The sequence below is a fragment of the Limanda limanda genome, chromosome 12 (genome assembly GCF_963576545.1).
Source record: "Limanda limanda chromosome 12, fLimLim1.1, whole genome shotgun sequence".
NCBI lineage: Eukaryota > Metazoa > Chordata > Actinopteri > Pleuronectiformes > Pleuronectidae > Limanda > Limanda limanda.
Window position 1 is genome coordinate 21,075,717 of NC_083647.1, and position 11,630 is coordinate 21,087,346.

The window sequence follows — 11,630 nt, forward strand, 5'->3', positions numbered from 1 at the left end:
TCATAAAATACATTTATTTATTTATTTATTATTATTTTGTCATAATAATAGAACATTTCACCTGAAGTGAGTAAACAGTAGAGATCTCAAGCTACATCAAGCTTTGGCTCCAACACTGACACTACTTGCTGGTTTGATGAAGACGAGAAAATATAGAGTATAACCAAAAGGTCCTTGGTTTGAATCCTAAATTGTGTAGTTGAGTGTGATTGGTTGTTTGTCTCTGTTAAGCCATATTCCGACATGAACCCTAAACCTTCATCAGTTTCCAGGGTGTTGCCCGCATGTCACCCAGTGTCTGCTAGGATTGGCTCCAGCTATGGAAAATGTATAATGGATGGTTAGGTCTTATTTTGGTTCCCAAAGTCCAATCTACCTTAATAACCTGCATATTACCAAATAAATGTGTTTCATTTGTTTTCTTGTTGACCGGATTTATTATAAAGAGAGAGTCAGAGACAGAGGAATGGGAGTGATAGGGGGCCCTAGGTTTGTTTTTGCACCAGGCCCTTCAAACAGTTTAATCAGGCCATGGTCGCAGCCATCTCTCCTCTCTCGTCATGCTGCTAACCACCTGATAATAAGCCTCCAGCGCTCAGAGACAGAACACTATCAAACTTTTATTAAATGTCCCCAATTACTTCACGAGTGCAATCAGCGGCGCAAATCACTTACTCTCTCTCGGCTAATCTCCTCATCCAATCTCTGTGCTTTTTGTTTTTTCTCTTCACAGCGTCTCCTCACCCGAACCATGTGGGGCGGGCGTGTCTAAAGCTGAAGGTGTATGTCAGACCTCCAGGTGAGTCACGCTCCAACTACACAGCCACACTCACGCACACAGACACACACACTCGCCGACGCACACCGAGGTCCAGATTGGCTATCAAAGTAAAATTAGGGGGGAATAAGAGGCTTGATAGAATGCCCCGGCAACAGTCTCTGCTCTGATTCACAGGCCGGCCAGGCAACACTTTAACACCTTTTTGCACAGACACACACACATTCTGACACATGCCGGCGCACACATAAGAATGCACAGGCGCAAACACACACATAGACGCACAAAGTGGCATACGCACATCACATCAAATCACATCACATCCCCTCGCTGTGGGTGTGAGGGAGACCTTCTGTCCTTGTAAAGAGAGAAGAGGGCCGGATGAAAGTGCTCTCTGAAAACGTTTTCCAGGCCGCAGCGCCGCTCTATTAGCTCGATTTACTCATGAGAAACCAGAGAGCAATCTAATAATAAACCAATCGCATACAGCAGAAGTCTAATCTAATATTAGACACTTCATATTTTTTTATGAAATTCGCCTCATGCAGCAGCCATGTGGTTAAAAGATGAAGCAGGTCTTTTTTTTTTTGCTTCTTCCCCCCAAACAGCAGGCGGCCTGGTAACACACACTCTTTTAGAAAATAGCTCCTTTTCAGATCGCTGACACCAGAGCAGACGTGTCGGCCGGTGATAGTTGCCCGTTTCAGAAATAGCTAGATGGTGGATTGGCAGACTCGGGGGGGATCAGGTTGCAGCAGGCATTACGCTAACCTTGCGTTATCCTGAAAATCTACCTGAGCCGCCTTTTCCAAACCCGCCCTCGTGAGCTTCCTCGACCCGAGCCAGACTGAGGAATCAAACCCGGGTAGTAACGCGTCTCCCCAGATAATGACTCGGCTTTGAAGATGTTCGTACAAGGATGAGAGTCGGACTTCGAAAGCTTTCAAGGCTCAGATCATTCCATCTTTTTTTTTCGCTAAGGGGGGAAGGAAATTCTCTCCTCCTCCATAATTACTGAAACAACATACGTTCCTTTATTCTGTCATTGCTGCGGCTCCTCTCTGAGATCCTGCTCTCTCTCTCTTTTTTTTGTGCTGTTAAAGTAATCTGTCTGACATTGCAACTTCCATCTCGTTTTGTGAAATACTGTCACTCGGGTGAGCTGTGAGGGGCTGCACGTGTGTGTGTGTGTGTGTGTGTGTGTGTGTGTGTGTGTGTGTGTGTGTGTGTGTGTGTGTGTGTGTGTGTGTGTGTGTGTGTGTGTGTGTGTGTGTCAGCTGCTCCAGATTCGGAGTCTCTGTGATTAAACTGTAATTAGGTTGGTTAAACCCCCTGCAGAGCTCAGTTGCTGTCGTCCTCTCCTCCTCCCTCCTCCCTCCTTGCTCTTTCCTCTTTCCTCATCCTTCTCTGCCATCTTCCCTCATCCTCTCCCCGGCTGGTGGAGTGGTGTCTACCCATTGTCTCTAAATCCACTTCCCCCCTCGTTCATCCACTCTCAGATTGTCTTGTCTCTCTGTGTCCCTCTCAGTTCAGAGCTTTTGTTCGTGCTCCTCTTCTCTCTGTTTCAGATGGGTCGGGATATGATTCTCCGGAGCCCTTCCTGACTGATGGAGGTCCGAGCTGGAGGCCAGGGAGCGTGGTCCTGTTAGCTGTTCTGGCCTCACTGGGACTCTCCTCCTGGCTGTGACCCCCCTCTCCCCCTTCTTCCTGGAGCTCCCACCCAGGGTTGCTGAGCCGGGCTGGCTGTCCCTCTAAGTCCACCACCCCTCAGGGAAGCCTTCTGTCTCCGTCCCCCCCCCCCGACCCCTCCTCCTCTCCCACCTCCACCTCTATACAACCACCAACCACCCCCACTGCCAGCCCCCCCTTCCATGGCCCGGCCGTGGACACCCTACCCTGGCCTGGCTGAGAGGGCTGGGGTCGTGAGCTGCCTGGGAATCGACCCTTCATCTCTGATCCCCGACTTCTGGGTGGGACAGCACCTCTCAGCTGAAGAACACAAGGGAAATGTCTCTGCACTCATATCAGGGGGTCCTTTTCTTGATTTGACTATTGACTTTTTAGCCACCGATGGGGTAGATATAGCCGTGGCCATGATTAAACTTGTCGCGTGCAATTCCTATCATCCAATCACGGCAGGATGCATTTAGCGATAGGCCTGGATGCACAAAAATTGGATTTTTTTTGCACACATTGCTATCCCATCCTCACACCAAGTATTGGAAGTGGCCAAGCTTGAATTGTAATTGGAATTCTGCACTATCTGGATGAATTCCAGGAGAAAGGAGAAAGAAAAAAAAAGAGCCGATGTACAGAGATGGAGAGGAAGGAGAGCGGCCCGGCCTGTGCGGAAAAAGAAAATAGGAAAAACGACGCGGGCACCGATTTTAAATATGGGAAATGTAATATTGTTTGTGTTGATATTTTTCAGACCCAGTGTATATGCACAGCGACGTGATATAAAAGTCATAGAGATTGATTTTTTATGAGAAGCTCAGATATCATATTATAATGACAAGTATAACCGTAGCCTGTTTCAGTAGGAGGGTTTGGCGGGGGGTTTCCTGGGTGGGGTTTGGTGAGGTGTACATTTTTTCAGGTGGGACGTGTTTTGTCTTTCGTGTTTCTAAAACAAAGCATTTATCACGGCCTGGCCAGCACGGGCGTCTTCAGCACCGTCTACTGTCGACCGGGTCGGGTGACTTCTGGAACCATGTCTTTCTCATGTATGAATGTACCACTGGTCACCCATTCTCTTTGTCTCTCTGTATTGTTATTTTTGGACTGTGGTCACTTACGGTACCTTCTCTTCTTCAGACTGGCAGGATAAATGGGGTTGGGGGCTGGGTTTAAAGGATGAACGGGTGAGGAAAAGGAGGCGACACTCAAGTTGCATGACCACTGTGAAACCCTCGGATCAAATCTTGTTTGTAACGATGATATATTTTTTCATGGGGAACAATCAGAACCACCTGCCACTGCTCTCTCTCTCTCTCCCAGAGACTCGTCTTCTGACATCGAAAGGAAGAAAATATGAAAAAAAAAAAATCAAACCTCTCTCCTCCTCTTCACGCGCTTTCTCCTGACTGGCTTTCGGTCATTTGATGGAATAGCTCCGGGCCGGGAGGCAAATGGAACAGACTGGAAATCCTCCCTCAGAGCCCAGGCCACATCACAACGGACGTGAACACTGACTGAAGCTGGTCCTGGGTGTGTGGGGGGGTTAAACCATAATGTCGGAAGTGCACAGACTGTGGGATATGAGGGGAGGTGTGTGTGGCAGCATCACAACAACAACACACCATGTGGGGCACTCATACACACACACATACATATACACATTCAGTCTGTGATTACAAGGCTGTTCCTCTGGTGGGAGCATCCATGGACGTACTTTAAAGGGAACAGCACAAAGAGAGAGGGAGCCGAGGAGGGAGAGAGAGAGAGAGAGAGAAGTGTGTGTGTGTATCATGGGACTGAGACTTCTTTAATGTTGGGAAGCGAACATAATGAGTAAGCACTGTGAACACACACATGTACAGATACACACACACACGCACGTGCAGACATTAACACACAGACATTTTCAAAGACATGGCATGCACATTATACACACACATGTACACACACACACACACACACAATACACACAAACGAGGGTAAGCACTTCCTTCCCTGTTTCATCTTATTTTTGTAGCATTTAAAATCACTGTTAATTACTCCTGTGTGGGATGCAGTGATGGGGTATAGCCTGTGGATGATTAAAAAAAATGTGTCTTCTCTTCTTCTATTCCACCGATGCTGTCCTGCTATCGTTCTCCTTCTTCTTCTTCTTCTTCTTCTTCTTTTTCTTCTTCTTCCTCCTCCTCTTCTTCTTCTTCTTCTTCTCCTCTGGTTTGTGATCCATGGTTGGTAGTGGTAGGATGCCTCCAGGTCTCAGCGTCATGTATGAGTTTGTCTCCTTTTCTGTTCGTGGTGTTAATTTTGTGGAAGCTGACCTCATTCATTAATGTCAGTCGGTCAAGAGTAAACACAGGAGTCGGAGCGAGGAGAGAAACACACAAATAAAGATTGTCTTTTTGTCTACTCGGAAAAAACGAGACAAGTGAGTCGGGGTTTCTTCATTGGAAATGTGAATTCATGTGATTATGTCTCAGACTACCTACCTACCTGGGTCTTTATTTGGCCCGAGTCAATCTTCCTCTGACGTCAGAGTCCTGGGACGGAGAACGCTGAGCTCTGCCAGTCAAAGCATGAAATTATTCAGATGAAATCATCCTCTCCAATCTTCAGCTGTTTCTCCCTCAGCGATGTGACAGCTAATCTGAACTGCTGACAACGTGGAGACTGGATGGCTTGATAGCCTCTCCTCTCTTGTTTCCATCAGCTCTCCAGCAGGGTGGCCCATCAACTGCTTCTTTATGTGTCCTCCACTTCGTTTTAGAGGGAAATATCCTACTTTTTTTACTGCACTACATTAATATCACAGCTTCGGTTACTAGTTATTTCTTAGATTTTACATTTGATAAAAAGCACAATCTAACCAGTGGTTCCCAATCTGACCTCTTACAGAGTGTGGAGTTACCGTGTCACATGTCGGATGTTTATGAGTGCATCTCGATTCTGGTGTTTTTTATATGCATATTTTCACTTTGCGCATAAATAGAAATGAGTGTAATTGCAGGAATTATAAAAATATATATATTAAAGTAACACTTGAAATGAACAAATGCCAAATTTCCATCGCATTTTCCATCCTTTGGGTTTGAGGTTTGACGAGTGCTCTTTCAGTAACTCAATCACATTGTGCCCTATATTCTCTGGTGCTTTAATGGCACCCAACTGGAGAATGAGCTCCTCCAGCTCTTTCCTCTCAATGTGCCGAACTCCTAATATTTGCATAACAGAAGTGAATGTAAAAGTGCTTTTTTTTTTAGCCTGAATTCTGGGAATATGGTAACAATATTCGGAGGGAGAGTTGGCCTAGGGGCTGTTTCCCACTCCACATTTCTCCTGTGGTTTCATTAAAGGTAGGGTTGGTAAGTTGTTTCAGCCTGAGCTCTCACTCACAAGTCACAGAAAAGTCGTCTTCTACCAGTTGTCAGTTTGTGTGCATGTGTTTCCGGAGCTTTGACCAGAGGGCAGATCGCATGTATCGGTCCTATAATGAAGTGGAGCCTGCTCTTGCTATTTTAACAGGATACCAATCCTAGTTTTAAATATATAAATGTAAAACATGTTTTGATTAAAAGAGGTTGAAGTATTCATTATTTCTTTGAAAGAAAAACTTTTTTCCCTACTTTCTTACCTCATAATTTTTCATCCTTCAGATTTATCTTGTGATTAATCACGTGACCTGACTCTCAGTTTGGGAACCACTGGATAAAGCTGGACCACCTATAACATACAATATTAAATATGCTTTGATGCATCCCTTTTACCACCCTTTTAACATAATATGTAATAATAATCATTTTGCTAATAATATCTTGTACTTTCCTATTTTTCCTGATTATTTTCCACTTCAGTGTTGGTAGTTTTACTTAACAAGGATCTGAATACTTCCTCCTCCACAATGGTTCACTGAAAAGGTTTGATCATGTGGCCCTCTATAAAACAAGGCTCAAAGTCTTTTAAAAAATAATATAAAATGTTTCCTTTCTTCTTATAGCTCCGTAGATTTCCAGGAGATATATGGACATGGAAAGATAAACAATAGACACTTTCCCCTAATGGGTATTGTAAGGGCCGATATCGTGAAACATTTATCAGCCCCGTTCGAAAAGCGTCACTTGAAACCACCGACTTGTCTCTTTTAGCAGCATGATGCAAAACGAATATAAGAAATGTTGTTTTTGGGGGAAAACTAAGGGTACATGAATAATAGATGAGGCCTGGCCTGCCATGTTTGGCCCTCTCGTGCAAAGCGGGCTAATGGCTATCGATGTCTCCGGTTTCCGTCAAATTGCTTCATATGAGAGCTCAATTTAAATGGAGAAAGACTATATTCCAGTGAAAGGGAGACGAGGGAATAAAATTATCTCTGAATACCGAGACACGCGCTTGGTCAGCCAATTCTTTGTCCTGACAAGTATCGGGTGCCGGCGGAATTAGCCCGACGTAAAATTAAGCCCGATCAAGCAAGGCCTCGGAACCCTCCCATGTCACGGCCCGTGTGAGAGGGAAAATGGAGGGAACAGAGCCAGAAATGAACAGATGTGCTCCTTGAAATCCTAAGAAAACCCGTCATCTGGACCATGTCACTGTCACACATGCTGTAAACACACCATTATATCCTCATGTATTCTCCTCCAGATCGCATTAATCTCCTGTGTTACTTTAGCGTCTTTCATTGGCTGGCTTACATGTGGGACAATAATTGGCGAGAATCAAATTTGGCCTACATGATGTTGGTTTTGGCAACGACAAAAAAGGAAATGCAGATGGCGACCCTTTTCACGCTCTCTTCCTCTTTCTTCTGTCCCTTCATCTCTTCTTCTGTTGATTTCTCTTACTCTTGCGGACACGTTATTAGGCTACAGGCTAATCTATTCTCCTCTCTCCCCTGTACTTTTGTCTCCTCGCGCTCAACTAACTGGCATGATTTAGGAATTATGGAATTAGGGCAGCGCTCCCATCTCTATTAATGAGAAACGGCATGATGAAAGAGCTTGATCCTGAGCGTGCCATCTGTAGTCACTATTACACATTCACTTAATCTATCTCTCTTTCTCTCACCACTTTCTATTATTTCTCTCTCTTTCTTCCTTCCTCTGTCAAACACACACACACACACACACACACACACACACACACACACGCTCATACCTCACTTGTAATTACAGAGGAAATACTAATTCTTAGCTCTTCAAGCACTGTTGGATGTGGCGTGAAATGGTGAAATGGCATGGCAGGAAAGTTAAGTATAGACCACACACCTATGTATAGACACAGGTGCACACACACACACACACATACACAAACTCACAGGAGTCCAGATGGGCCGTGTGTTATTGCTGAATAATGCATGCTATGTAGACTCTATAAAAGATACATGGGCCGAGAAAGCTGGGCAGCATGCAGGCACCTTGGGGCAGTTCAGCGAGGGCAGTGCCGGAGCATCTCTTGTGCAAATTTGGAGCCGCTGCGAACATTTTCAGCTCCTTAGTATTTAGCTGTAGGTGAGCCAACATGGGGGGGGGAATATATATTTAGCTGCAGTAAGCGAAAGGAATTTGCCTTTCAGACATTGTCGGTTGATGGCTGGCGCTCGGCCCCGTGCCTTTGCAGTCACCTTGAACAAGCTTTCTGTGGTTTTAAAACATTAAACTTGGGGGAATTGCGCAGCAGATTCGATGCTAGAGGCTCAGATTACAGAGCAGGAACACTATGGAAAGAGGAAATATCCAGCAGTGTGCCTTCATCTTAAAAAACACTGAGGAGGAGAGTGGGAGGAGGGTGAGGAGGGTGGGGGGGAGGTCTGGGTGAAGGGTAAATGCTGCACCCATGTGGGGAGAATGAGCAACGCCTGGTTCTGGAGTCACGTGACAGGACATGCGCACCATCGAGTTCTGCATTCTGGAGCCTGTTCACAGATCGTGACTCGTTTCAGTTTGAAACACAACTACTTAAACTATATGAATTAGATAAAGCTGCCACTGAATTCACCTCATTAAGAGAATCCCAATATCCAGAAATAAGTATTTGTCCTCATTAATGAATTAAAAATTAGTGACTTTGAATGAATTGGTAAAGTTTTCAATGTTCTTTCTTTTCATTAATTGTTTATTTTGGCCCACATTTTAAATCTCCACAAGAAACTCAATAGTGTCTATACCCATTATACACATGATTTATTTATTTGTCTACCCTTTAAGGATTAAGATAATTACATCCCATTTTTAAATATTGTAATTATTACTAATTGAGCAAAAAAACCTGTATATGAGCATTTAGTCTAGCTAGCTTTGTTAATATACAACTACTCAAACTAAATAAACCACGTTATTAAAAACGTTATACGCTACAAAATTAGCTTATTGAGAGGATCACATTTCCCCGAAACAATAGTTTTCCTCACTAATCAAAAATTAGTTAGTATTCTTAATTAGCAATTTAACATACGATCAACCTAGTACAATTTGATAACAATGATTGGGTAAAGTTTTTAATGTTGAGTAATGTTCATATTCAGTTTCCAAAATAAATGTTGTATTATAAAGTAAAGCAACATGGGGCAAAGAATTAATAGATCAGAACAAAAATATAGATGTAGAACAAAAGGTGTAGCTTAGGTTAGTAAGTATAGACAGAAAAAAGACAAAACAACAAATAAACAATACAGACAACATTTTTATTAAGGGTAGTTACAAAGATTACATCTCCATTTTGAATTTGTTCATCACTTTTTTTAAACGTTTGTATTTCCTCATTATATTTATTCCAAAAATGTTACCCCTTTAATAAATACATATCATTTAATCTATATCTGAGTGCAGAAAATAAACTAAACACTCCAAGACATAAAGAAAACACAAATAAGAAAAAGTAAGATTTACATACATTTTAACAGTACATAAAAGGTCAGTTAAAGCAAATGGATCGATCTAAACAAATTAATAAGAACAGCTGAAGACTTGAGCATTAGATTGTTCTGTGTGTTATTCCGTGTTGCAGGCACATGATGGGATGTATTGGATTTCGCAAGCTTAGAAAAAAAACAGGAGGGTAAAAGATAAATAAGGACCTTAGAGATAAATCAAACCCAGTGTGTTTCTCACCTGACAGAGACAGACGGCCATTCAGCTTTGTCATATAAATCACAACGATGAGTATTGTATCACTCTGCCATGCTGAAGACTTTTTATGACTCTGTGGTAACATCGGCCATCTTCTTTGGAGGCTGGGGCAGCAGGATTTACACTGCTGACAGGAAGAGACTGGATAGACTGATAAGGAGGGCCAGCTCGGCCCTGGGTTACCCCCCTTGACCCAGTGGAGGTGGTGGGACAGTGGAGGAGGATGGAAAACCAGTCCCACCCTCTGCAGGACACCATCACAGCACTGGGAAGATCCTTTCAGCGACAGACCCTAAGTGTCTGAAGGAGAGGTTTCGCAGGTCCTGCAGCAGCGAGACTGTACAACCAGCTCTGCTCCCAGTAAAAACTACCATCACCACCATTAAGGACAGAACTCTTACTCTGGTTTAAAGGTTCAGTATGTAGAATCTAGTGACATCTAGTGGTGAAGTTGCATGTTGCAGCTGAATACACCTCACCTCCCCCTCCCCTTCCAAATATGAACATGAACCTGTGGCAGCCTTCAGTTGTCATAAAAACTTAAAAGGTTTTTAATTTATCCAGTTTGACCACTGTAAAAAACATGGCGGCCTCCGTAAAGAGGACCCACTCCTGACGTAAATATAAAGTATTTGAATATAAAGGGTCCATTCTAGGATAAAGGGTGGATAAGGATGATTTTATATTCAATTTCATCTAATAGATAATTCACCTAAATCTTACACACTGATACTTTAATTATCTTAGCTGTACAATATTCATCCTGTCTGTGCAATACAAGGGTTCATGTGCAATTCATTCAATGCACATCTTTTTCTTGTACTGTATCAATCATATATATATCAGTTTTTATTCCATACACAAGTATTGCATGTTACTTATTATAACTTGCTGATGCTTATCTTTGACTATGGGACTAATAACTTATTATATTATCTTACTGATTCCAAAGCAGAGTGGGAAACAGTGTCCTACTATTTCAAAATAAAAAATGAATAACATACTAAAGTAAGATGGAAAAAAAAAGGTTATTCTTGGCATCATATCTCCACATTGGAGTGGAAATTCTCATACTGCACATATTTTCTTATTCTTGTTTGTATATATCATATATAAATCACTCTTTATTCCATTCATATGTTTCTGTATTTTTTATATTCCTTACACTTAAGTTTTGCATGCTACTTACTATTACTAACTGATGCTTATTTTTGACTATGGGACTAATAACCTATTATAGTATCTTACTGATTCCAAAGCAGAAGGGAAATGAGTGTCCTATTGTTTCAACATAAAAATTAACAATGATTTGTACTATTTCGATGAAACACACTAGGGTGGATAAGGATTATTTTTTTAATCAATTTCTGCTAATAGATAATTTTCACCTAAATCTTACACACTGAACCTTTAATTATCTTAACTGTATATTCATCCTGTCTGTGCATCACAATGGTTCATGTGCAATTCTTACACTGCACATATTTTTCTTGTTTTTAAACTGTATATATCATATATATCAGTCTTTATTCCATTCAAATGTTTCTATCTTTTCTATTCCTTACACTTAAGTATTAAAGGTTACTTATTGTTACTTGCTGATGCTTATCTTTGACTATGGGACTAAAAACTTATTATATTATCTTACTGATTCCAAAGCAGAGTGGGAAGCTGTCCTACTATTTCAAAATGAAAATGAATAACATAATAAAGTAATATGAAAAAAAAAAGTTATTCTTGGCATCATATCTCCACATTGGAGTGGAAATTCTCACACTGCACATATTTTTCTTGTTTGTATATATCATATATATCACTCTTTATTCCATTCATATGTTTCTATCTTTTTTAAATGCATTACAAGAATGGCATGCTACTTATTATTACTTGCTTATGTTTGACTATGGGACTAATAACTTATTATATTATCTTACTGATTCCAAAGCAGAAGGGAAATGAGTGTCCTACTGTTTCAACATAAAAATGAACAATGATTCCTACTATTTCGATGAAACACACTAGGGTGGATAAGGATTATTTTATATTCAATATCT

The 11,630-nt window shown here is 41.9% G+C and overlaps 1 protein-coding gene across 1 annotated transcript in view; it reads left to right on the forward strand.

Moving 5' to 3' along the window:
• The window catches only part of LOC133016003 (ephrin-A2-like), an 80,108-nt gene extending 77,643 nt beyond the window's left edge, over nucleotides 1–2,465 (forward strand). The window contains exons 3-4 of the mRNA XM_061083299.1: nucleotides 734–799; nucleotides 2,347–2,465. Coding sequence (XP_060939282.1) covers nucleotides 734–799; nucleotides 2,347–2,465 — 185 coding nt within the window. The remainder of the gene's footprint in view (nucleotides 1–733; nucleotides 800–2,346) is intronic.
• The last annotated feature ends 9,165 nt before the right edge of the window (nucleotides 2,466–11,630 follow it).